This window comes from Semicossyphus pulcher, unplaced genomic scaffold, assembly GCF_022749685.1.
Source record: "Semicossyphus pulcher isolate SPU_LCO1_2020_fin unplaced genomic scaffold, fSemPul1.0.p SCAF_2, whole genome shotgun sequence".
NCBI lineage: Eukaryota > Metazoa > Chordata > Actinopteri > Labriformes > Labridae > Semicossyphus > Semicossyphus pulcher.
Window position 1 is genome coordinate 36,267,880 of NW_027211693.1, and position 26,672 is coordinate 36,294,551.

General features: G+C 39.1%; 2 protein-coding genes across 3 annotated transcripts in view; both read left to right on the forward strand.

Annotated features, from left to right (window-relative positions):
• abhd18 (abhydrolase domain containing 18) overlaps positions 1 to 1,643 on the forward strand; it is a 47,122-nt gene extending 45,479 nt beyond the window's left edge. The window contains exon 14 of the mRNA XM_069670027.1: positions 71 to 1,643. Within this exon, the coding sequence (XP_069526128.1) occupies positions 71 to 128 (58 nt within the window). The 3' untranslated portion in view covers positions 129 to 1,643. The remainder of the gene's footprint in view (positions 1 to 70) is intronic.
• A 14,305-nt stretch (positions 1,644 to 15,948) lies between these two features.
• Positions 15,949 to 26,672, forward strand: part of rnf103 (ring finger protein 103) — a 32,257-nt gene continuing 21,533 nt past the window's right edge. For both annotated transcript variants that reach the window (XM_069669540.1, XM_069669541.1), the window contains exon 1: positions 15,949 to 16,841. In XM_069669540.1, coding sequence (XP_069525641.1) covers positions 16,616 to 16,841 — 226 coding nt within the window. In that variant the 5' untranslated portion in view covers positions 15,949 to 16,615. The remainder of the gene's footprint in view (positions 16,842 to 26,672) is intronic.

A 26,672-nucleotide genomic window follows, 5' to 3' on the forward strand; every position in this document is an offset into this window, starting at 1 on the left:
TTGTTTTTTAAAATGTGCTCCATAAATCAAGTGGATTGGATTACAGTTCACGTTTGTGTTGTTTTTGCAGACAGGCCATATACGATGCATTCAACAGATTCTGTGTCAAGTATCCTAACCTGCACTAACCATCAGACCTGGACATGCACCAGCACCAGGAGCTGAACCAGGACCTAGACATGATCCAGAACTAGGACCTGCAGCTGTCCACAGACCAGAACTTCAGCAGTCTGACAGTTAAGATCTTTTTACTGAAACATGAAGTTTCTGACTGAACAGGTCAGAGGGACTGTGTGTGTGTGTGTGTGTGTGTGTGTGTGTGTGTGTGTTTTGCACTGATTCCAATGGTTCCACTGGTTCACCAGACTGACCGTGTGACTGTAATATTATAATATAATATAATAATATCACTGATATCATCTCAGTAACTGTTGTGTTGTTACTAACTGCAGTACTTGATGAATAAAAGCTGAAAGTTTGACGTATACATACAGAAATATCAGGAATATATAATAATAATAAAGGCTTTTTGTTTTATGATAACATTTTTATGTTTCAATCCTCACAGATCCCCCACAGACTGAAACATCTTTTTTTCAGTGTTTTAATTTTTTTTTTCTGACTGTTTAAAAAGTGCTTTGTCCTCCTCAGTTCATGTGCCATTCTTGTTTTCATTCTGTAGTTTTTCTCATTGTGTAGTTTTCTGTTGTGCTGTTTCTGACAACAGATCAGTTCATATCAGGAACAGTTTATCCGGATTTATATCTCCACATTTATATCATTTCTAATGTAAACAGGTGAAATGATTTTTATAGAAACAGACGCTCTCATAAAGTTTTGCTGCAGATTAAAAACACATTTTTCTTCCTGTTGACAAATGTCATGTAGAAACCAATGCAGCAGTTTACTGATGATCTTCTTCTCCGTGCCAAAAAAACTATTAAAACTCATCAATGAGACACAATGTTGTTGTTTCATCGCCATGCACACACTTCACTAAGAAGCTGTTTAAACTTTATCTTAATATGTTTTAGAGATTCTTAGACAGACTTTTGTAAAATATACAGTATATAAAAAGTTATACTTTAAGTAATTTTTATGATTTTATTGGGGTATTTTGCCTTTTAATACTGAGAAATCAGATATTGTATGTGAATGTTGAAGATGATGCAAACAAAGTTTAGATTTCACAATATGTCCTAAAAAAAAAGGTGAATGCTAAATATTTTCAAAAAAACAAACTTTTTTTACCAAAAACATGTTTCATGAAAACACCAGAAAGTTCCTTTAAATCACCAGTGTAACTCAGAACATTGATTTTTAGTTGACATGAATCAAACTTTGGATGATGCTACTTTTTGTAATGTTGATCTGCAGCTGATACTGACAAATATATAGATATGTAATAAATGTTTTTATGAAGTCTTTGATCAGAACCTGTTGATGAAGACAGACAGTGGCCTCTGAAAACTCGGCTGTTGAACTGTTTTTACTGAACACACTCTCTTGCTGCAGACAATCTGTGATCAATAAATGTATCCTGCTGTCATGTGTCTGTATATGTTTACTTCATAATAATGTTCTGCCTGTAATAAATAAAAGTGTCATCACTCATGAATCAAGACTAAAAATAAAAGCAGTGAAACAACCTTTAAACTATGAAAGTAGCGACAGAAGCGTCTCTGAGCTTCATTTGGTGGGAAAACACTGTCAGATTAGGTTAGCCTATGTAAGCTTTATGTTATACCCCTTTCCCACCAAAATTGCCGATCCCCTCGGATCAGAGGAAGCCCTCACCTCACTGTCTTGCCAGTGTTGCTGCATCTTGCACGAAACAAAGAACAAATTTGCCGATGTATCAAAGAGTATGGAAGCTAAGAGACGAAACAGTGCTGCTTTTTTAAAAACAGACACTAGATGGCTTTGTGGTTGCACTGCCGCCATTTTGGCCTGAAAACGAACCTGCTAACAAACAGCCTAGTAGCTAGTAGTAATTCCTTTTAAAAACTGTGGGTCCTATCCATAGAAATCATATTAATTTTGACGGATATGTCAGTAATTACAATGGGCTTAATAAATATAGTAGCCGAATTGAATTATTGCAAAATAATAATTGGATAACTTCTCTTTGTCCATAAGGACGGGCTATGGCGGGAGGACACACCACTTACCCCAGTCCAAACATCAAATCAAATCAAATCAAATCAAATTTTATTTGTATAGCGCCAAATCATAACACACTTTACAAAAAGAGCAGGGGTCCGTTTCACAAAGCAGGTTCAACAAACTCTGAGTCTAACCCTGAACTCGAGTTGATCTACTTTGAGATAGGAAACTCTGAGTTTTCGGTTCCAGAACAGCTGATCAGAGTTAGTTCAATCAACTCAGAGTAGGTTCACCCGGAGTTAAGTGCGTGCACGCTGACTGTAAAAAGCCAGCATTAATGGAGCCCCGATACCACGATTCACCATGGCAACGGTACACAAAAAGAGGTCCTCCTACATCACACCAGTGGAGCTCGAAATCCTCATGCGGACGTTCAGCGAATACGAGCATGTTTTTAGAAAAATAAAGTAACACGGCTGCAGCTGCAAAAGAGAGAGAAGCGGCGTGGGAAGAAACTACTGCTCGAGTAAATTTGCAAGTTTGAACTGGTCTATTTATTTAATACTTAATCACGACCGGAAGCTAAAATTTATATTAATTTAGGAGCAATCCAGCGGGAGTAAAAAACATACATGGAAGCACTTAAATCATATTTTAAATATTAAACTAATGAAATATCATTCAGTGGCTGTTTTAATGTGCATTAGCTTTATCCCTTACATGATGCTGACTTCACATACATTATAATTCATGTTGATTAAATTGAATGTGTTAGTAAAAAAAAAAAAAATCCAATAACTTACGGCGTCTTATTTGAGTGGTGGTGGAAAATCTAAAAATGATGACTTTGACACAGATTTGTCTCTTGATTTTTTTAATCATAATTAGAAAAGACTTTTGCAAAGCGGTCAGAGCAGCACAGATATGCACAATTCTTCTTTTAATTCGGTAACTGCTCAAACACACGCGTGAGACGGGCTGAATGAATGAGGAAGTCGAATGAGGGTTTTTTGTATTCTAGAGGGAGGAGACAGAGCGAAACTCTGAGTTTCCTGAAGAAAACCTGCTCGTGACCAGGTTAGGTTCATAGAGTCTGTTACTACGGTAACTGACCGAGAGCTTAAGTTACCTCCCTTTGTGAAACGGAAAACTCAGAGTTTCCCTCATTTCAGGGTTAACAGACTCAGAGTTTTCAATAAACCTGCTTTGTGAAACGGACCCCAGGTCTAGACCGACTCTTTGTTATGTTATTTAAAGAGAGGCCCAACACGAATCACCATGAGTAGCACTTAGCAATATTCTGCACATTGGCAGAAAAACTTCCTTTTAACAGGCAGAAACCTCGAGCAGAACCAGACTCATGTTGAACAGCCATCTGCCTCGACTGGATGGGCCGAAAATGGGATAGAAGGAGATGCAGGATAGAGACAGGCAAAGAGAGCAACAACAACATATGTTCTTGTTACAACAACAACATATGTCCTTGTTACATGAACAACAACAGACACATACTTATGGTTACAATGCCAATAATAGTGGTAGACTAGGGTGAAGATTAGCAAAATAAATAAATAAATAAATTAGTGAGAGAAGCAGAGTAATGATAAAGGCTGAGGTAATCAACAGGTCTACTATTAGCATTAGCAGCACCAATAATGATACTATGGGGAAGGCTGATGTTAGTACTTGTTGCAGTCGAGCAGGTCCACAGCAGCAGGTGAAGAGAGAGAGCATCAGAGCATCAGCTTTTGGTGAAAATGTTTACCCAATCCCTGTAGTGTCTTTATATTTAATGTTATGAACATTAGCCCTGAAGTAATCAATAGATTGTTTCTGTTTTGTTAAAACGTAATGATAACTTCTGCATCTCAATAACCACATAATTTATCCATTCAAGGAGAGTTAACGTTAACATTGCTGATGTTAAACAATACAAGGCCGGCTACTGAACCTACTAGACTACTGCCTTTACTTACCTGGTACATTTTCCTGCTGGGAAACTGTCTATTTTTGATGAACCCATTTAACTTCATATTTACCTGTTGTGGTAGCTTTCTGCCCATACGGGTACTCTAGGTAAGAGTGCTGTATCTTGGGTGAAAAAAAAGTGACTTGACTTGCCTTAACTAAGAACTCAACTTAACTTGACTTGACATAGGGGTGACTCAAACCAGCCTTCGCGGAGCACCAGATACCAGGTGACGTGTGTGAGCGTATTGCGTCAGGTGAGCGTATTGCGTCATTTCCTGTTTTCTCGCTGCTACTGTGTTGTTCTGTGCTGTTTGTAGCTGCTGCTAGAGCTCGAGCTAAATCGATTATTCTGCTGTAATTATCATCACTGTGGTTACTCAGCTGCTGTGTACTTAAACAGACACTAGTTTTCATCAAGCACTCTCGTTGTTGCATTAGCGTCATATCTGCTAAACCCTTAACTTTATACTCGCTTAGCCGTTAGCTTAGCAGCTAGCTTAATCCATTGAAATGGCTTCTCCTTCTCCCTCCTGCTCTCCTGATCTGCCCTGTTCGGTGTGTCAGATGTTTAGCTCTACCTCGACCTCCTTTACGGATAAGGGTACTTGTATGAAATGTAGTATTTTTGGAGCTATGGAGGTGAGGATCACGGAATTGGAGACGCGGCTCCGCACCTTGGAAAACCAAGCATCGCTAGCTGCTGTATTTAGCAGCAAGCCCCCAGGTCCAGTAGCCGGTGCGGGCCGACCTAGCGTAGCTTCTCCCCCGGCAACTCCCAAGCAGCCGGGATGCAGTGGCTGGATTACTCTCAGAGGGAAGCATAGCCGCAAGACGAAGCACACGGTTCACCACCAACCACTTCACGTTTCGAACAAGTTTTCCCCACTCAGCGACACACCCGCTGAGAAACCAACTCTGGTTATTGGCAGCTCCATAGTCAGAAACGTGAAGTTAGCGAAGCCAGCGGCCATAGTGAAATGTATTCCTGGGGCCAGAGCGGGCGACATCGAGTCAAATTTAAAACTGCTGACAAAGGATAATCGTAAATTTGATAAGATTGTAATTCATGTCGGCGTTAATGACTCCCGGTTACGTCAATCGGAAGTCACTAAAATTAATGTTGAGTCGGTGTGTGCATTTGCAAAGACGATGTCGGACTCCGTAGTTTTCTCTGGACCCCTGCCCAATCTGACGAGTGATGACATGTATAGCCGCATGTCATCATTCAACCGCCGGCTGTCGAGGTGGTGCCCAGCAAACGATGTGGGCTTCATAGATAACTGGCAGACATTCTGGGGAAAGCCTGGTCTTATCGGAAGAGACGGCATTCATCCCACTTTGGATGGTGCAGCTCTTTTGTCTCGTAATATGGCTAAGTTTGTTAGTCGTAAAACCTGACAAACCAGAGTTGAGACCAGGAGGCAGAGCTGTAGTCCTACACACTCCTCTGAGCTTCCCTGTGAGCAGTTTCCCAGCCACAACGTTAATGCAATAGAGACTGTGTCTGCCCCCCAACCCAGGCCTTTTATTACAGTTAATTCAAACTCAAATAAAAAGGGAATAAGTCAAAAAAATTTAATACAAATTAAAACAACAACCAAAGTTATGCCAAAAAATATGAGAATTAAATGTGGTCTGTTAAATATCAGATCCCTGTCATCTAAAGCTCTATTAGTGAACGATCTGATATCAGATTATCATATTGATTTACTCTCTTTAACTGAGACTTGGCTGTGTCAGGAAGAATATGTCAGCTTAAATGAATCCACTCCTCCCAGTCATCTTAATACTCATATTCCTCGAGACACTGGTCGAGGTGGTGGAGTGGCAGCTATCTTCAGTTCTAGTCTTCTAATCAACCCTAGACCAAAACTTAGTTTCAGCTCTTTTGAAAGCCTTGTTCTGAGTTTTTCACACCCAGCTTGGAAAACTTTACAGCCTGTTTTATTTGTGATAGTATACCGCCCTCCTGGCGCATACTCTGATTTTCTAACTGAATTCTCAGAGTTTTTATCAGATTTAGTCCTGAGTTCAGATAAAATAATTATTGTAGGGGACTTCAATATTCATGTAGATGTTGATAATGATAGTCTTAGCATGGCATTTATGTCCCTTTTGGACTCTATTGGTTTCACTCAAAGTGTAAACCAGCCTACTCACCGCTTTAACCACACCCTCCATCTTGTTCTAGCTTATGGCCTTGAAACCGAAAACTTAATTGTCTTCCCACAAAATCCTCTTTTATCAGATCACTATTTAGTAACATTCGATGTCCTATCAACCGACTACTCTGCAGTTAACAAAAATGTACTCACAAGATGTTTGTCTGATAGGACTGTAGCTAAATTTAAGGAAACAATTCCAGCTGCTTCTAATTCTTTACCACATCTGTTTACTACAGAAAGCTCTTATGCTAATGTTAGTCCCTCTCAGCTTGATCAGTTTGTTGATAGTACTGCAGGTTTGCTGAGAAGTACTCTAGACTCGATTGCCCCCTTCAAAAAGAAGATTATTAAATGACAGAGGCTAGCTCCATGGTATGACTCAGAAACTCGTAACTTGAAGCAAATTTCGCGTAAATTTGAAAGAATGTGGCGATCCACCAAAACAGAAGAGTCTCGTTTGCTCTGGCAAAATAGTCTTAATAAATACAGGAAGGCCCTACGGCATGCTCGAGGTGTCTACTACTCCTCCCTCATAGAAGAAAATAAAAACAATCCCAGGTACCTTTTCAGCACTGTAGCCAGGCTGACAGAGAGTCACAGCTCCACTGAGCCAAGTATTCCTATAGGCCTCAGCAGTGATGATTTCATGAGCTTCTTTAATGACAAAATCCTAAAGATTAGAGACAAAATTTGTAACCTCCTGCCGTTAACTGGTGCAGATGTATCTTTGGAAACTGCTCAAAAACCTGATGTTTACCTTGACTGTTTTTCTCCAATTGACCTTCCTGAGCTAAATTCTGATATCTTCGTCTAAACCATCAACCTGTCTTTTAGACCCGATTCCAACCAAGCTGCTTAAGGAAGTCTTTCCCTCAATTAGCACTTCTTTACTAGATATGATCAATATGTCTTTATGACTTTCTTCATAACAACAGTTTATTTGAGGACTTTCAGTCAGGATTTAGAGTCCACCACAGCACTGAGACAGCACTTGTGCGAGTTTCAAATGATCTATTTACTGCTTCAGACAGAGGACTTCTCTCTGTACTTGTCCTGTTAGATCTTAGTGCCCATTTCGACACGATAGACCATCACATCCTGTTACAGAGACTAGAACATTTAATTGGCATTACAGTATCTGCACTAAGTTGGTTTAAATCTTATTTATCAGATCGATCTCAGTTTGTTAATGTTCATGATGTGTCCTCTATGCACACCAAAGTAGGTCATGGAGTTCCACAAGGTTCTGTGCTCTGACCGATTTTTTTTACCTTGTATATGCTTCCTCTTGGTAATATCATGAGGAAACACTCCATTAATTTTCATTGTTATGCAGATGATACTCAATTATACTTATCTAATAAAGCCAGACGAAACCAATCAGCTATCTAAACTAGAAGCATGCCTTAAAGACATAGAGATCTGGATGGCTAGAAACTTTCTGTTACTTAATTCAGACAAAACTGAAGTTATTGTGCTCGGCCCAAAACACCTTAGAGATTCTTTCTCTAATGATATAACTGCCCTAGATGGCATCAGCCTGGCATCCAGCACTACTGTTAGGAATCTGGGAGTTCTATTTGATCAGGATATGTTCTTCATCTCCCACATAAAACAAATATCAAGGACAGCCTTCTTTCATCTTCGCAACATAGCAAAAATCAGACACATCTTGTCTCAAAACGATGCAGAAAAACTAGTCCATGCATTCGTTACTTCCAGGTTGGATTATTGTAACTCATTACTATCAGGCTGGCCCAATTAATCACTAAAAACTCTGCAGCTGGTACAAAATGCTGCAGCACGTGTGCTGACAAGAACTAGGAAGAGAGATCACATCTCTCCTGTATTAGCCTCTCTGCACTGGCTTCCTGTAAAATCTAGAATTGAATTTAAAATCCTTCTTTTCTCTTAATGGTCAGGCACCATCATATCTTAAAGAGCTCATAGTGCCATATAACCCCTCTAGAACATTGCACTCCCAGGATGCAGGCCTGCTTGTGGTACCTAAAGTCTCTAAGAGTAGTGTTGGAGGTAGAGCCTTCAATTACCAGGCCCCCCTCCTCTGGAACAATCTACCAGTCAAGGTCCGGGAGGCAGACACCCTCTCTTCTTTTAAGAGTAGACTTAAAACTTTCCTCTTTGATAAAGCTTATAGTTAGGGCTGGCTCAGGCTTGGACTAGCCCATAGTTATGCTGCTATAGGTTTAGACTGCCGGGGGGATCTGATACACCAAGCTTCTCTCTCTCTCTCTCTCTCTCTCTGTGTTTCTCTGTGTCTCTCTCTCTCCCACTCTCCCTCTCTCTCTCTCCCTCAGTCATATTAATGCAGCTCATTAACTCTATATCTTCTGGTCCCATTAACATTACTAATCATATATCTTCTCGGGAGTTCTTGTGCTCCCTTGTCTTGAAGGTTCCTGGGGATCGTTGCTGCAGACCACCTGCTGCTGTGGACCTGCTCGACTGCAACAACTACTAACATCAGCCTTCCCCATAGTATCATTATTGTTGCTGCTAATGCTAATAGTAGACCTGTTGACTTCAACTGTTACAATTACGATTACCTCAGCCTTTATCATTACTCGGCTTCTCGTGCTAATTTATTTATTTTGCTAATCTTCATACTAGTCTACCACTATTATTGGCATTGTAACCATAAGTATGTGTCTGTTGTTGTTCATGTAACAAGGACATATGTTGTTGTTGTAACAAGAACTTATGTTGTTGTTTCTCTCTTTGCCTGTCTCTATCCGGCATCTCCTTCTATCCCATTTTCCCAAGTGCTACTCACGGTGATTCATGTTGGGCCTCTCTTTAAATAACATAACAAACAGTCGGTCTAGACCTGCTCTTTTTGTAAAGTGTCTCGAGATAACTCTGGTTATGATTTGGCGCTATACAAATAAAATTTGATTGATTAATTTGATTTATGAATGTATTGAAGTTGATTGGCAATGAAGTAGTGGAGAAAGTTTGGAGCTCCTAGACCTCCTTGGCTTTTAGAGTTCTGTAAAGTGGCTTGTTTGATTCGGGGTGTCTTGTTTTTCCAGTAGAATTTCCACTTGTGGTGGATATTTTTTGTTTGGATTCCTGTGATGCTTATTTTTTGGCGGATGGCTGCTGCAAGTGGTTTGATAAATATAGCGAGTAAAGATGGAGAGAGTGGGCATCCTTGCCTTGTTACCCTGTGCAAAGTGAAGCGTTGTGATATTAGTCCGTTGGTGATGATTGTGGCCATTGGTGTTATGTACAGAATCCTCACCCAGTGAATAAATGATTCATTGAAACCAAATTTTTTTGATGCGCTAAATAAAAATTCCCAGTTGACTTTGTTGAATGCGTTTTCTGCATCAAGTGAAACAATGGCTGTTGGTGAGTTTGTGTGCGATGTGTAATGTATTAAGTTGAATAGCCTGCGTAGGTTATTAGATGAGTGTCTTCCTTTGATAAAGCCAGTTTGGTCTGCATGGATGATGGATGGAGTAACTGTTTCAATTCGGGATGGTAGAGCTTTGCTAATAATCTTTGTGTCTGTGTTGATGAGTGATAGTGGCTGATAGCTTGATGGGGAGGTGGGGTCTTTATCAGGTTTCAGTAAAAGAGAGATTGTAGCAGTGTTCATGTCTATTGAAAGTTTAGATTTTTTTTTAATTTCAGCTGTTAATCTGTTGAAAACGGGGGCTAGGATGTTCCAAAAGTGTTTGTAGAACTCAGCAGGGAAGCCATCAGGACCTGGTGATTTATTGTTAGGCATGAGTTTGAGTGCATTGTGGAATCCTGTTATTGTAAATGGTTGTTCCAGTGTATTTGCTTGTTCTTTGGTAAGTTCAGGTAAGTCAATGTCATTTAGGAATATGTCAATATCTTCTTGGCTTGGGTTATGTGCTGATGAGTATAGATTAGTATAAAAGTCTTGGAATGTCTTATTTATTTCTTCTGGTGTATGGATGAGCTTCCCTGTTGAGTTTATGACAGTTGAGATTGTTGTTTTTTCTTTGTTGCGCTTGATTTGGTTGGCCAGGTATTTTCCAGATTTATTGCTGTGTTCGAAGTTTTCTATCTGAGTCTGTGTATGAGGAATTTAGTTTTTCGAATTATGTGTTCATTCAATTGTAATTTGTATTTCCTTAAGTCATTTTGGATTTGTGCTGTTGGATTATTTGCGTTGATGTTTTCTAGTTCTTTAATCTTTTGTTCTAAGTACATTTCCTGTTCGTTGTTTTTTTTTCTTCTTATGTGTGGAGTATGATATGATTTTTTCTCTTAATACTGCTTTCCCTGTTTCCCAAAGTAGTAATGGTGCTATTTCCATTAAATCATTTATTTCAAGGAAGGATGCCCACTCTTTTAATATAATTATCAAAGTTTGAGTCTTTAAGAAGGGATGTATTAAATCGCAAAAATGGTTTGCGAGAATGGTTAATATTCCAGGTGAGAGAGACGGGAGCATGGTCACTAATGGTAATGGGGTGTATTAGTATGTCTGAAAGTTGTGAAATAATTGAGTTACTGGTTTAAAAAAAAATCTATCCAAGAATGTGAGTGATGAACTGGAGAATAAAATGAAAATTCTCTAGCAGACGGATGTTTTAATCGCCAACCATCGCCAAGACAAAAATCACCCATGAACTGTTTAATAGTTTCTGTAGTTGGGCAGTTTCGTGTGGTGTTTGACATTTTAGATCTGTCTAATGCTGGGTTTATGACGGTGTTGAAATCTCCTCCGATTAGTATTGGAGCATCAGACAGGTTGGAGAGAGCAGTGAAAAAGGTGTGAAAAAAGGATGGGTCGTCATTGTTTGGGCCGTAGATAGATGCAATAGTGACTTTGCTGTTGTAAATTGTGATGTTTATAATAATAAATCGTCCCTCAGGATCTGTGATGGTGTTGTTATGAATAAATGAGGTATTTTTGTTTATTAAAATTGCTACCCTTCTTTGCCTGGAGTTGAAATGAGAGGAGAAGATTTGACTGAATTGTGGTGTTACTAGTTTATGATGGTCAGAGTCAGATGTATGAGTTTCTTGTAGGAGGCATATGTCTGCCTGTAATTTGTTTATGTGATTGAGTACCTTGAGTCTTTTTGCCCGTGAACCAATTCCACGGATGTTCCAAGTGACAAATTTAAGTGAGTTCATAGTGAAAAAATGTGGGAGTCTGTTGTTTGAGCGCTATCGTGTTTGTGTGTGTTTGTGTATTTGTGTGTGTGTGTGTGTGCGTGTGTGTGTGTGTGTGTGTGTGTGGGAAAGAGAGAATGAGTGGGTTGGGGGGTCTGGAGACAGAGAGAGACAAGAGAGAAAACAAATACATAGAAAACAGAAAGACATAAAAGAAAACAAAAAATAATAAACGTTCAGTGCTAAGGTGCCAAGTGAGACCAAAGTGCAATTTCATTCATACATCAATCAATCAATCAAATTTTATTTGTATAGCGCCAAATCATAACCAGGGTTATCTCGAGACACTTTACAGAAAGAGCAGGTCTAGACCGACTCTTTGTTAAGTTATTTAAAGAGAGGCCCAACATGAATCCACCATGAGTAGCACTTAGCAATATTCGGCACATTGGCAAGGAAAAGCTTCCTTTTAACAGGCAGAAACCTCGAGCAGAACCAGACTCATGTTGAACAGCCATCTGCCTCGACTGGATGGGCCGAAAATGGGATAGAAGGAGATGCAGGATAGAGACAGGCAAAGAGAGCAACAACAACATATGTTCTTGTTACCACAACAACATATGTCCTTGTTACATGAACAACAACAGACACATACTTATGGTTACAATGCCAATAATAGTGGTAGACTAGGGTGAAGATTGGCTAAATAAATAAATAAATAAATAAATTAGCGAGAGAAGCAGAGTAATGATAAAGGCTAAGGTAATCGTAATTGTAACAGTTGAAGTCAACAGGTCTACTATTAGCATTAGCAGCAACAATAATGATACTATGGGGAAGGCTGATGTTAGTAGTTGTTGCAGTCGAGCAGGTCCACAGCAGCAGGTGGTCTGCAGCAACGATCCCCAGGAACCTTCAAGACAAGGGAGCACAAGAACTCCCGGGAAGATATGTGACTAGTTTTTCTGCATCGTTTTGAGACAAGATGTGTCTGATTTTTGCTATGTTGCGAAGATGAAAGAAGGCTGTCCTTGATATTTGTTTTATGTGGGAGATTAAGGACATATCCTGATCAAATAGAACTCCCAGATTCCTAACAGTAGTGCTGGATGCCAGGCTGATGCCATCTAGGGCAGCTATATCATTAGAGAAAGAATCTCTAAGGTGTTTTGGGCCGAGCACAATAACTTCAGTTTTGTCTGAATTAAGTAGCAGAAAGTTTCTAGTCATCCAGATCTTCATGTCCTTAAGGCATGCTTCTAGTTTAGATAGCTGATTGGTTTCGTCTGGCTTCATAGATAAGTATAATTGAGTATCATCTGCATAACAATGAAAATTAATGGAGTGTTTCCTCATGATATTACCCAGAGGAAGCATATATAAGGTAAAAAGAATCGGTCAGAGCACAGAACCTTGTGGAACTCCATGACTAACTTTGGTGTGCATAGAGGACACATCATGAACATTAACAAACTGAGATCAATCTGATAAATAAGATTTAAACCAACTTAGTGCAGATCCTGTAATGCCAATTAAATGTTCTAATCTCTGTAACAGGATGTGATGGTCTATCGTGTCGAAAGCGGCACTAAGATCTAACAGGACGAGTACAGAGAGAAGTCCTCTGTCTGAAGCAGTAAGTAGATCATTTGAAACTCGCACAAGGGCTGTCTCAGTGCTATGGTGGACTCTAAATCCTGACTGAAAGTCCTCAAATAAACTGTTGTTATGAAGAAAGTCACATAATTGATTAGCGACTGCTTTCTCAAGGATCTTTGAGATAAAAGGAAGGTTCGATATAGGTCTATAGTTAGCTAAGGTGCCTGAATCTAGGGTAGGCTTTTTAAGAAGTGGCTTAATTACAGCTAGTTTAAAAGACTGGGGTACATAGCCCGTCGATAAAGACATATTGATCATATCTAGTAAAGAAGTGCTAATTGAGGGAAAGACTTCCTTAAACAGCTTGGTTGGAATCGGGTCTAAAAGACAGGTTGATGGTTTAGACGAAGATATCAGAATTTAGCTCAGGAAGGTCAATTGGAGAAAAACAGTCAAGGTAAACATCAGGTTTTTGAGCAGTTTCCAAAGATATATCTGCACCAGTTAACGGCAGGAGGTTACAAATTTTGTCTCTAATCTTTAGGATTTTGTCATTAAAGAAGCTCATGAAATCATCACTGCTGAGGCCTATAGGAATACTTGGCTCAGTGGAGCTGTGACTCTCTGTCAGCCTGGCTACAGTGCTGAAAAGGTACCTGGGATTGTTTTTATTTTCTTCTATGAGGGAGGAGTAGTAGACACCTCGAGCATGCCGTAGGGCCTTCCTGTATTTATTAAGACTATTTTGCCAGAGCAAACGAGACTCTTCTGTTTTGGTGGATCGCCACATTCTTTCAAATTTACGCGAAATTTGCTTCAAGTTACGAGTTTCTGAGTCATACCATGGAGCTAGCCTCTGTCGTTTAATAATCTTCTTTTTGAAGGGGGCAATCGAGTCTAGAGTACTTCTCAGCAAACCTGCAGTACTATCAACAAACTGATCAAGCTGAGAGGGACTAACATTAGCATAAGAGCTTTCTGTAGTAAACAGATGTGGTAAAGAATTAAAAGCAGCTGGAATTGTTTCCTTAAATTTAGCTACAGTCCTATCAGACAAACATCTTGTGAGTACATTTTTGTTAACTGGAGAGTAGTCGGTTAATAGGACATCGAATGTTACTAAATAGTGATCTGATAAAAGAGGATTTTGTGGGAAGACAATTAAGTTTTCGGTTTCAAGGCCATAAACTAGAACAAGGTGGAGGGTGTGGTTAAAGCGGTGAGTAGGCTGGTTTACACTTTGAGTGAAACCAATAGAGTCCAAAAGGGACATAAATGCCATGCTAAGACTATCATTATCAACATTTACATGAATATTGAAGTCCCCTACAATAATTATTTTATCTGAACTCAGGACTAAATCTGATAAAAACTCTGAGAATTCAGTTAGAAAATCAGAGTATGCGCCAGGAGGGCGGTAAACTATCACAAATAAAACAGGCTGTAAAGTCCGGAAAAGACAACTCTTTTCCGGAGGACTATTTCACAAAACCTAGATAGCAAATTAAGCTGGCGTTTTCCACCTATCCTGGCTGAATTTAGTCAGGACTCGGTTTCATGAAAGTGGTGGCACCTAAATTACCATGGAGATTTATTTTGTTCAGCTAGCCTGCTCCAGACCAGGCTAACAGCCAGGCTTGATTAATTCTGGTACCAGTTATCAGCTCAGTCAGCAGTCACTGCGATTGGAAACCAATATATGAATGTGAGCAGGAAACTTCTAGTAATCCCAGCGAGCGTTTTCCGCTGAGAAGGCGTTCAAACTGGTTCAGTTTTTTCACCGAATATTTGAACACGTTGATTATGATTTAACGTTTATGTTAAGACCAGATTTCACCGATCAGGTTTCTGTCACAAGATTCATCACACATTCACACAAATATTACCTGCAATTTTCAAGTCTCATAGCAGCTAAAATTAATATATTAAGTGAGCAGTGCATCACAGTCACCAATGACTTTTTTTTGCATAATGGGCTTACTTGGATTTGTTCCCACAAAAACTATATTCACCCCGAGCACTCAAACCTGTCAACTACCAAATTGTTTATGGTATTTAATGTCCGGCAGGTAATGAAGGACCTCAGCATCCACAGCCGAAGTACCTGGGCATGCTGTCTTTTCTTTTCTTCTTCAGTGGAAAATGTTCAAAACTGTTCCTGGTGTTCTGAACCTTCTTGTTAACATCACACAGCCCATAAAGCGCCATGTCAATGATTTTTTTTTATTAACATTAAAATGTGTTGAAATGACGTCTTTGTGTAGACCGGATTACACCCAATGCTGCAAATGATGTTGGAGTAACGCCGCTACAATCGTCACGTTCGTCACCTTTCATTGCTTAAATGGTAAATTGCGCATTATATACATATGTAGCTACATGGTCAAAATATATTCTAGCATGGTGGATGAGTGGTTGTAATTATATTGTAGCAAATTTCCTGAATAACAGGTCAGGCAAATGACGAGTAATTCTTCTCGAGCATGTTTGTTTTTTAAGATTATTTTTTTGGCTTTTGCCTTTATTTGATAGGAAATACAGGCTGAAGACAGGAACTGTTGGGAACAGAGAGTGGGGGATGACATGGACCAAATGATCAGCAGACAGGGAGTCGAGCCTGTGATCAGTGAGTCGAGGACTGTGGCGTCTGTACATGGGGTGCCTGCTCTACCGACTGAGCTAAACCAGCGCCCCCATGTTATAACTATAACGAAAAACATCAGACAAAATTATTATTAGAGGTTTAATTTGCCTAAACACATCAGAAAGGATCTTTAAAGGTCAATTTTCTGTTAATGACCATATACTGAACTTTTATTTGATTGTGATCGATTTTACATTAACTTTTCAATAAATTGCCACATTTTGTAAAACACAGAAAAACCGTGTTTAAACATTTAAGAGTTTATTTTCACTTTGAGACTTTTATTTTGTAGCTTGTTTACGTGTGTGAGGTGGAGCCGGATGTGACGTCCGCTCTGCTGTGTACAGCTGATCGGAGCAGAGTCAGATCTTCGTCATTAATGTTGTTGTTATTAATGTGAACATCTGGAGCACACAGCAGCACGCGCCGCGGACTTTCAGAGGGAACCTGCAGCGCGTGCAGCTGACACCTGGGACACGTCACGAGGCCTGTTACCTATTTGTTTAGGTTATTACATCACCAAGGCCTGGCTGCGATGCTAGGCTAACGAGCTAGCTGACACCGTTGGCACGATTCATAAAGTGCTGCGTTCAGGGTCGATGACGGTCTGCGGACAGACGGATTTTAACTAAGCTAAGCTAACAGCTGTGGGGAAGTCTTTGCGTAGTGTGTATACAGACAGGCAGGCAGACAAACAGGCAGGCGGTCTCAGGATGTGGCTTAGACTGTTTTCCCTGCTCCAGTGTGTGTTCTGTATGTAGACTGAATGTAGTGAGACGATAAAGTGTATAGTGGTTCTGTAGCTTGGTCTCACACAGACTCAGACTCACGGTCTCAGACGGTCTCAGGTCCAGGATGAGGCTCCGCCTGTTCTCTATCCTACAAGGGGGTCTGTATTTAGACTGACATAGAAGACTGACAGGCAGTCATACGGTCTGTGCTTAGGTGGTCTCAGAGGGTCTCAGGTGTCAGCAGGTCTTAGCAGGTCCCTGACGGTCTCAGGTCCAGGATGTGGCTCCGCCTCTTCTTCCTGCTGCTGTACTTCCTGTTGCTTTTCACACTGGCAAGGATCTTTGAGGCAGTGGTCTGGTATGAGACAGGGATGTTCTCCACGCAGCTGGTAGACCCGGTCTCTCTGAGTTACAAGAAGCTGAAGACGATCCTGGAGACTCGGGGGCTGGGCTACTCTGGACTTGCCGAGAAGAAGGATGTGAGCGAGCTGGTGGAGAAATCAGGTACGAGTTTTTGACCTTTGACCTGCATACAGATCAGCCATGAGGGGTCACTGATGACTAAAGGTGGGAGAAATAATCGGTAATCGTGATTCTTCCTTTTGTGATTCTGCATCCATGCACATAATTCAAGATGGATTTTCTTTGTCCACTTTTCTGGGCTTTGAATCTGTTAATTTTGCTGGTATCGTGTGTCAGTTAAAACCCTCTAATTGTCAGTAACTGAAGGTAATTCTATTGACTAGTTTTTAACCATGTGTAGGTGTAACAACAATACTTAGCAATGTTAGGTGAACTGGTGTTAAAATAATTCAGATCACCATGTATTGAATGTTACTGAATAAAAAATTGTGATGCACCGAGAATCATTTAATAATCAAATCGTAGCCCTGATAATCACTGGTGATTTCTCCCCTACTGGTGACACGTCAGAGATAATAACTTTAAAAACACAATCATAAAGGGTCAAAGTTCACAACAGACAAATTATCTTTACACTGTATGAAGATGCTTTCTGTAGTAACTTTAAAATGTTAAAGGTAAAAACGAAAACACTAGCTGTTTGAATGTGTTTATTTATTTTTAAATTTCATCAATGCAAAGCCAGTGACAACAAATAAATTCATACAAATCACTAACAAAAGGTGCTTGTATTGTGTACGTCCCCCTTTTGCCGCCATAACATATAACTGGGATAAGGGGAGATGGTATTTAATAAGAAGAGAAAAATGACCTCTGATCTGGCCCTGAGGACAGGGAGGCACCGGGGCAGATCTCAGGAAGGACAGCTGGATGTGGGCAGAGTTTTTTTTTTTGTTTTTTTGTTTTTTGTTTTTTTGTGGGGGGGGGGGGGGTTGTTTCTTTTTCCTCTGTTTCCATTACCTCTCTCCTGTCTTTTCCCCCCCTTCTCTACTGTGATTTTTATGCTATTGTCTGCTTTAGGCCGCTACCAGACCCGTAGGAGGTAGCTGGCCTGTTGCAGCTCAGATCTACCTTGAGAGCAGACACTCCCCTAACCCTAACTCTCCAGGTGGGGTCTACGCATCTGTGACTCACAAGAGGCTGTCTGTGAGGAGAGGGGTCGGGCAGGGATCAGGTCCTCTGATTTCAGGCTGTCCTAACCCAGTCCAGTACCCTGAGTACCTCCCTGGCCCCAGGGCCATGCAAGAGGAAGTCACATAATTGTGAAATTATGGTAATAATAATAATAATAATAATGATAATACATGTGACATGATAGGCAAGTTTATTTTTATGTAGAAGAAACACATCATAAAACATAAAACAAGTGAAGATAAACTAAAAACAGCTTAAACAGAAGCCAAAATATAAAAAGATAAGAGTTAAAGCTACAGTGCAGATATAAATAATTAGAACAGTTAATAAAATAAATGTATTAAAATAGTTAAATAAAAAGCAGCCGTGAACAGGTGAGGCTTGATTTAAAAGAAGTGAGTGTTTCAGCAGACCTGCATGTTTCTGGGAGTTTGTTCCAGATATACGGAGCATAAAAACTGAATGCTGCTTCTCCATGTTTGGTTCTGACTCTGGGGACAGAAAGCAGACCTGTCCCTGACGACCTGAGTGGTCTGGATGGTTCGTACTGTGTCAGTAGTAGTAGTAGTAGTAGTATTTTGGCCCTTGAGTGTTCAGCGCTTTGTAAACCAGCAGAAGTATTTTGAAGTCTATTCTCTGACAGACAGGGAGCCAGTGTAAAGACCTCAGAACTGGAGTGATGTGATCTACTTTCTTGGTCTTAATGAGGACTCTAGCAGCACCGTTCTGAATCAGCTGCAGTTGTCTGATTGATTTTTTAGGGAGACCTGTAAAGACACTGTTACAGTAATCGAGTCGACTGAAGATAAATGCATAGACCAGTTTTTCTAGATCCTGCTGAGACATAAGTCCTTTAATCCTGGATATATTCTTGAGGTGGTAGTAGGCCGACTTTGTAATTGTTTTAATGTGGCTTTGAAAATTCAGGTCTGAGTCATTGATACATAAAACCAAAACAGAAAAAAAATAATAATAATAATAATGAAGGAAAAAAAAAATAGCTGACTTGATTGGGACATTGTGTGGTGAGGTTTAGTGTGATTGTATATTTAAGTTGTGTATTGCTGAGCTTTTGGTACATGAACTGAAAAAGATGATATATCTTGATATAGTCTCAATATAGTGACTCAATATGGACTTGAAAATAAATTAAAAAGATAACCAGCAGATAAGACAGCCCCCAATAATATTAACAATTAATTATAATAATTATCATAAGTCATCATCAAAAAAATACAAAAAAAAAGATTTCAATAATGGTGGTAATAATGATAATAACAATCTTAATGATGAAAATAATTATTGTAACAATATAATTGAGTTAGTAAAAGGAGAAAGGAATAAAAAATAATGTTAGGTAATCATTATTAATAAGGTAATAATGATCATTTGCAAGCAGTTTAGAGCATGAGTGACAATTACAACCAAATTAAATTAAAAAGAAAACATATAAACAATGAGCGTAATAATAGTAATAAAAATAAATAAATACATAGTAATATTAATAATAATAGTAATAGTGGTTATTATGATAATTTGTAGTAATAACACTAACCATGAAGGTATTCATAATAATGACAATAATGATAATAATAATAATAATAATAATTCACCAGTAGATTAGAGGAGATTTGGAGGAAACACATCTTATTGATGAAAATAATTATTGTAATAATATACTTGAAGTGAAAGACAGAGAAAAAAAAAGATTTAAAAAAGTAGATTAAGTTGGAGTTTCATAGAGTAATAATGATCATTTGCAAGCAGTTTAGAGCAGGAGTGATTATAACAACCATTCATTCATAAACATATGAACAATGATCACAATAATAATAATAAGAATTAAAATAATAAAAAATAAATAGTAGTAATAATAATAGTAAAAGTAATTATGTGTAGTAATAACATCAACCATGAAGGTATTGATAATGATAATAATAATAATAACAATAATAAAAATAGTAATAATACTAATAATTAACAAAAAAATATTTTTACCACCATCAAAATAATGTTAATGATAATAATAATAGTGATAATAATAATAATAATATTCCATGTTATAATAGCCTGTTTTAACTAGTTGAATCATAATAATAATAAAAACAATAATTATAGTCACCATAATAGTATATTTATTTAACAGTACTAACAGCATTACTATCACGGAATACCTTCTTCCGCTGCCTTATCAGCGGCCCGGCTATGGGCCCATCACAAAATGGAGAGAAGAGAAATAAGGCAGAATTTCAGTCTGTTACGTTTGTTTTTAAATGAATGTTAGAAACCGTAATCGTGCGTTTGTCTGTGTAAATGGACACTAATCTACCGGAAGCACATCGTCAGCATTGCACAACAAACGGATACTCCGCAGTGAAAATGAGTAATGTTTATCCCAAAGAAGACTGGAGATGTTTCAACTTCCTGTAATTCATTACATGAGCTACACAAGCCGCGGCATTGGCTGGTTGCCCCCAGTGATGTTTTCACAGCGCATGCCGTGCTTGATAACATTTGACCCAACTCATCGATGATGAAATTCGTTGCCAACTATTTTAATGATCGATTTTAATCGATTTTATCGATTACTTGTTGAAGCCCTACAGTGATATGCTGCCAGAATTGTTTAATTGGTGTGCAGTCCCATATGGCATGCATGTAACTGTCTATGGTGTTATGTGTGCAGTGCGAACAATTTCTGAATCTATAAAACCCATTTTAAACATTCTTTCCCCTGTGTAATGTACTCTATGAATAATTTTGTGTTGAATAAGTTGTATGCTTGTGTTGGTGGATACTGAGAAGATGTTTTTCCATATTTGGGTCTAGAAGTCGGCATCAGGGATGATTTGAATGTCTTGCTCCCATTTTGCTGATGGGACAGACAGTGTTAAATCGGATGTGGAAATTAACTTGTAGATTTTGGATAGTAGTTTTTTTTCTGTTGGTGATGTTAATCAGGTCTGATGTTAGCAGAGGAAGTTCTAAGTTGCTTGATTTAATGTTGATTTTAGCTTGAATAGAGCATTTGATCTGTTGATATTCTAAGAAGTGATTTTCCCCAATGCCGTACTTCTGGACCAAGCGAGGTAATGAGACCAAGGTGTTGTTATGGAAGATCAGTTTGAGGTGCGTGATACCTTTACTGACCCATGATGTGATGTTTAGTGTTTTTTTGTTCATTAAGAAGTCAGGGTGGACTTCTGGTTACGCAATGGCGAGGTAGGCTGCACGACACCAGAGCTCCCGATAGACCAACGTGAAAATATCCCCAAAACTCGAAATTGTGAAAGTTGTGCAACTATTTTAAATGAGTTGGGAACGGAGACAGAAGGGTCAGAAAACTCAAGAGTACTTTCAACAAAAACACTGAGAAAGACGAGGTGGACGACACTGTTGTTACTGGCAAACAAGAAGAAGATGGCTACCATGACAATACCGTCCTAGCTAGCTGTGACACAGGGATCCGCTCTGGGCTAGAAAACATCAGCAAAGAGATCAGAGGCCTGAAATCAGAAATAAGGGATGATTTCAACGCATTTGGGCAAGCTCTGAGGAGCGATGTAAAAAAGGACTTAGATAATCTTAAACACGATATTTATCAGAGACTTGCTTCCCTCGTCACCGAACAGCAGCGGCAGGGTGAAAGAGTGGAGGAAGCAGAAACGCGCTTGGAGAAGCTGGAAAACTGGGCTCTGGAAGCTAATGACGCTCTTATCCTCTCCCATAAACACCCAAAAAATCTACAAGAAAAGCTCACTGATCTGGAATCTAGATCGAGGAGAAACAATATCCGAATATACGGTGTGGCAGAAGGGGAAGAGGGGGAGTCCGTTGTTAACTTTGTTGGAAACCTTGTCAAAAGTGAACTTAAACTACAGATTGATTTTAATCTGCACATTCAGAGAGCGCACCGATCTCTGGCATCAAACTTGCATTTGGAGCCATGCCAAGACCAATTATCGTGAACTTCCTTGAATTTTCCAACAAGGAGAGGATCTTGAGAGAGGCTTGGAGCAAGAAAATGGGAAATGGAAAAGAATGGGAAACAAAACTCCCTCATTTGACCATGACTATGCTACTGAGAATGTCCAAAAGAGAAAGGAATACATCACTGCTAAAAGAGTCTCAAAAGAAAAAGGCATCCGGTTGCAGACACCCTTTACCAAGATGCAGATTTTTTGGGGATTCGGGAACCCGGACCTACAGCACTGCGAAGGAGGTAAAGGAGGAATTGGTGGTACACGGGCTTATGGAGGTGGCTCCGGCTACCACAGCGGAGGATTCGACACCGGAGTCTCGGCTCCGTGCAGCGATAGAGTGGCGGCGCAAGGAGGGGACCAGGAGATACAACACAGCAGCGGAACTTCGAGCAAAGGGAAAGTTACAAGAATTTCAACGATCCTCTGATAAATAACTGATGAAGCAGGTCATTATAAGTTTTTGTCTATTAGAGTTCTGTGTTTGTTAGTTTTATCCCGAAGAAAAAACGTTGGACTCATTTAGGATGACTGGGAAAGTCATTCCTATATTAGGGCCCTCTTTATTTAAGAGGCTTTTCCCCCGATCTCCCAACGGGATCAATATAGAGGAGGGTAAGAAAACTACTTTTGTTTTTGGAGGTCAGCTGTTCATTTTGTTGTTCTTATTCTATACCAATGTTCTGGTAATGTTTGTGGGATCACTGTTTTTATTATTTTTCTTAGTCCATTAAGATAACACAATTCAACAGTGTGAAGATAGCGTCCCTTAATGTCAAAGGTTTAAATAACCCTATCAAAAGATCAAAGGTACTAGCTAAGTTGAAGAAAGAAAAAACTCGTGATATATTTACAAGAAAAACATTTCTCACAACAAGAGCATCATAAACTGAAAAAAATTGGATATAAAAATGCCTATTTTAGCTCATACAAGAAGGGTCCTAAAAGAGGAGTTGCAATATTAATAACCCAACTCAGTTAATTTTGAAATGATTAAAGAAATAAGTGATAAGGAGGGGCGATATGTAATTGTTAAAGGGAAAATTAAGAATAACCTTATTACTTTGGTTAATGTTTATGTGCTACCTAATAGTGACAAAACGTTTATAAGGTTATTGTTTGAAAACATAGCTTCGGAAAATGAAGGAATAATCATTTGCGCAGGAGATTTCAATCTTATCCTAAATACTAACCTTGATACAACTAACAGTAAGAGAAATAAGACTCCTCTCTCCAGTCTTGTCTGTACCTCTTTAACAGAACTTGGGATGTTCGACGTATGGAGGGAACTTCATCCTCTAGAGAGAGACTACACACACTTTTCTGCTCCTCATTCAGTGTACTCTAGAATAGATTATTTTTTTATGAACACAATTGACAGACATAGAATAGAAGATTGTAGTATCGCTGTGACTGATCTATCTGATCACAGTTATAATGTATCTCAATGTTAACCTTAACATGAGAAAAAATAATTCATTGTGGAGCCTAAATGTGGGCATGCTGAATAATCAGAAAATTAAAGAAGAAATTAGAAAAGAAATAATAAACTGTGTTGAAGAGAACAAAGATAGCCCCGTAGATTGTACAGTATTGTGGGACACTGTTAAAGCGGGTATGAGGGGTAGATTAATATCAAGAACGGCATACCAAAAAAAAATCAAAGAGGAAAACTACAAGGAGCTGGTCAGTAAATTAAGAACACTTGAACAACAACATAAAAACAACAAAGATAAGGCAACTTTACAAAATATCTCATTGATAAGAAAAGAAATAGATGACATTCTTGCTAATGAGATTGAGAAAAAACTAAGATTCATGAAGCAAACCTATTATGAGTCGGGATTTAAAGCCACTAAACATTTAGCAAGACATCTTAAGACACAGCAGGCCTCTAATACAATACACAAAATTAGAGACCCCCCATACAAATCAATTATTGTATAAACATGATCATGGTTTTCAGGAATTACTATAAAAATCTTTATACGCAGCCCCCAATAAAAGAAGATCAAACGATGAAAGCATTCCTCAACTCATTGGACTTACCTGCTATAGGCCAATCACAAAATAAGAGATTAGTTTCAAACATTACTAAGAAAGAATTAGACGATGCTATCAGCAAGTTAAAATCAAATAAAGCAGCAGGCAGTGATGGATTTCCGAATGAATGGTATAAAACATTTAGAGAAGAGTTAACTCCTCTACTGCTTAACTCCTTTAATCAAACGCTCAGTCAGGGAAAGCTTCCTCCATCATGGAAAGATGCTATCATTTCAGTTATCCCGAAAGAGGGTAAAAATAAAGAATCCTGTGAATCATATAGGCCCATCTCAATTCTAAATGTCGACGAAGAGGTTTGAAGGCTTCATGTCAGATTTAATAGACGAGGACCAATCAGGGTTCATCAAAGGCAGACAGACCCAGGATAATATTAGGCGTACTCTACATATAATAGATCAGATTCAAAAGCAGGGAAAACCTGCAGTCTTAGTTAGCCTCGACGCAGAAAATGCCTTGATTGTGTAAGCTGGAAGTTTCTTTACCAGGTTTTAGAGAGGTTTGGTTTTTAAAAAAAAATCAATACAATGTATCCAAACTCTTTATCAGGAGCCCACAGCCAGGATAAAAATCAATGGTCACTTAACTGATTGATTCACTTTAAATCGTGGTACTCTTCAAGGATGCTGTTTAAGCCCCATTTTGTTCGCAATCTTTATTGAGCCACTGGCACACATGATCAGACAGAGTAACACTCTGAAAGGGATTAACATAACTGAGCAGGAACATATTATAGAGCTTTTTGCAGACAATGTTGTTGTTATTCTTAAAGACCCAGATAGAACTTTTCCTAACCTTGTGACAATCCTAGAAGACTTTGGTCAGCACTCTGGTTATAAAGTAAGTAAGTGGTAAGTCCTACCATTAACTATTCTCCTAAGCAAGAAATAAGAGATAAATATAACATAGATTGGAAGAAAACATCATTTAAATATTTAGGTGTGGTGATCGCGAAAGACCTTGATAAAACATCAGAAATAAACTATAACCAGCTGAATAACAACATCCAGAAAGATATTAGACGCTGGTCAGCTTTTAATTTGGACTTCGGTACACGAATGGAGGTAATTAAGATGAACCTGTTGCCAAGACTGTTATACTTATTTCAATCTATTCCTAACATGGTTCCAGAGTCACAGTTCAGATCCTGGGACAAATTGATATCAAGATTTGTTTGGGCTGGTAAGAGACCATGGGTATAAAACGCTCTTCAATCAATCAATCAATCAATCAATTTTTATTTGTACAACGCCTAATCATAACCAGAGTTATCTCGAGGCACTTTACAAAAAGAGCAGGTCTAGACCGACTCTTTATGTTATTTAAAGAGAGGCCCAACATGAATCACCATGAGTAGCACTTAGCAATATTCGGCACATTGGCAAGGAAAAGCTTCCTTTTAACAGGCAGAAACCTCAAGCAGAACCAGACTCATGTTGAACAGCCGTCTGCCTCGACTGGATGGGCCGAAAATGGGATAGAAGGAGATGCAGGATAGAGACAGGCAAAGAGAGAAACAACAACATATGTTCTTGTTACAACAACAACATATGTCCTTGTTACATGAATAACAACAGACACATACTTATGGTTACATGCCAATAATAGTGGTAGACTAGGGTGAAGATTAGCAAAATAAATAAATTAGCGAGAGAAACAGAGTAATGATAAAGGCTGAGGTAATCGTAATTGTAACAGTTGAAGTCAACAGGTCTACTATTGGCATTAGCAGCAACAATAATGATACTATGGGGAAGGCTGATGTTAGTAGTTGTTGCAGTCGAGCAGGTCCACAGCAGCAGGTGGTCTGCAGCAACGATCCCCAGGAACCTTCAAGACAAGGGAGCACAAGAACTCCCGGGAAGATATATGGTTAGTAATGTTAATGGGACCAGAAGATACAGAGTTAATGAGCTGCATTAATATGACTGAGAGAGAGAGAGAGAGGGATAGAGAGAGAGAGAGTGGGAGAGAGACAGAGAGAGAGAGAGAGAGAGAGAGAGACAGAGAAACACAGAGATAGAGAGAGAGAGGAGCTTGGTGTGTCAGACCCCCGTGGCAGTCTAAACCTATAGCAGCATAACTATGGGCTAGTCCCAGACTTGAGCCAGCCCTAACTATAAGCTTTATCAAAGAGGAAAGTTTTAAGTCTACTCTTAAAAGTAGAGAGGGTGTCTGCCTCCTAGACCTTGACTGGTAGATTGTTCCAGAGGAGGGGGGCCTGGTAATTGAAGGCTCTACCTCCCACACTACTCTTAGGGACTTTAGGTACCACAAGCAGACCTGCATCCTTGGAGTGCAATGTTCTAGAGGGGTATTATGGCACTATGAGCTCTTTAAGATATGATGGTGCCTGACCATTGAGAGCTTTGTAAGTAAGAAGAAGGATTTTAAATTCAATTCTAAATTTTACAGGAAGCCAGTGCAGAGAGGCTAATACAGGACAGATGTGATCTCTCTTCCTAGTTCTTGTCAGCACACGTGCTGCAGCATTTTGTACCAGCTGCATAGTTTTTAGTGACTTATTAGGGCAGCCTGATAGTAACGAGTTACAATAATCCAACCTGGAAGTAACGTATGCATGGACTAGTTTTTCTGCATTGTTTTGAGACAAGATGTGTCTGATTTTTGCTATGTTGCAAAGCTGAAAGAAGGCTGTCCTTGATATTTGTTTTATGTGGGAGATGAAGGACATATCCTGATCAAATAGAACTCCCAGATTCCTAACAGTAGTGCT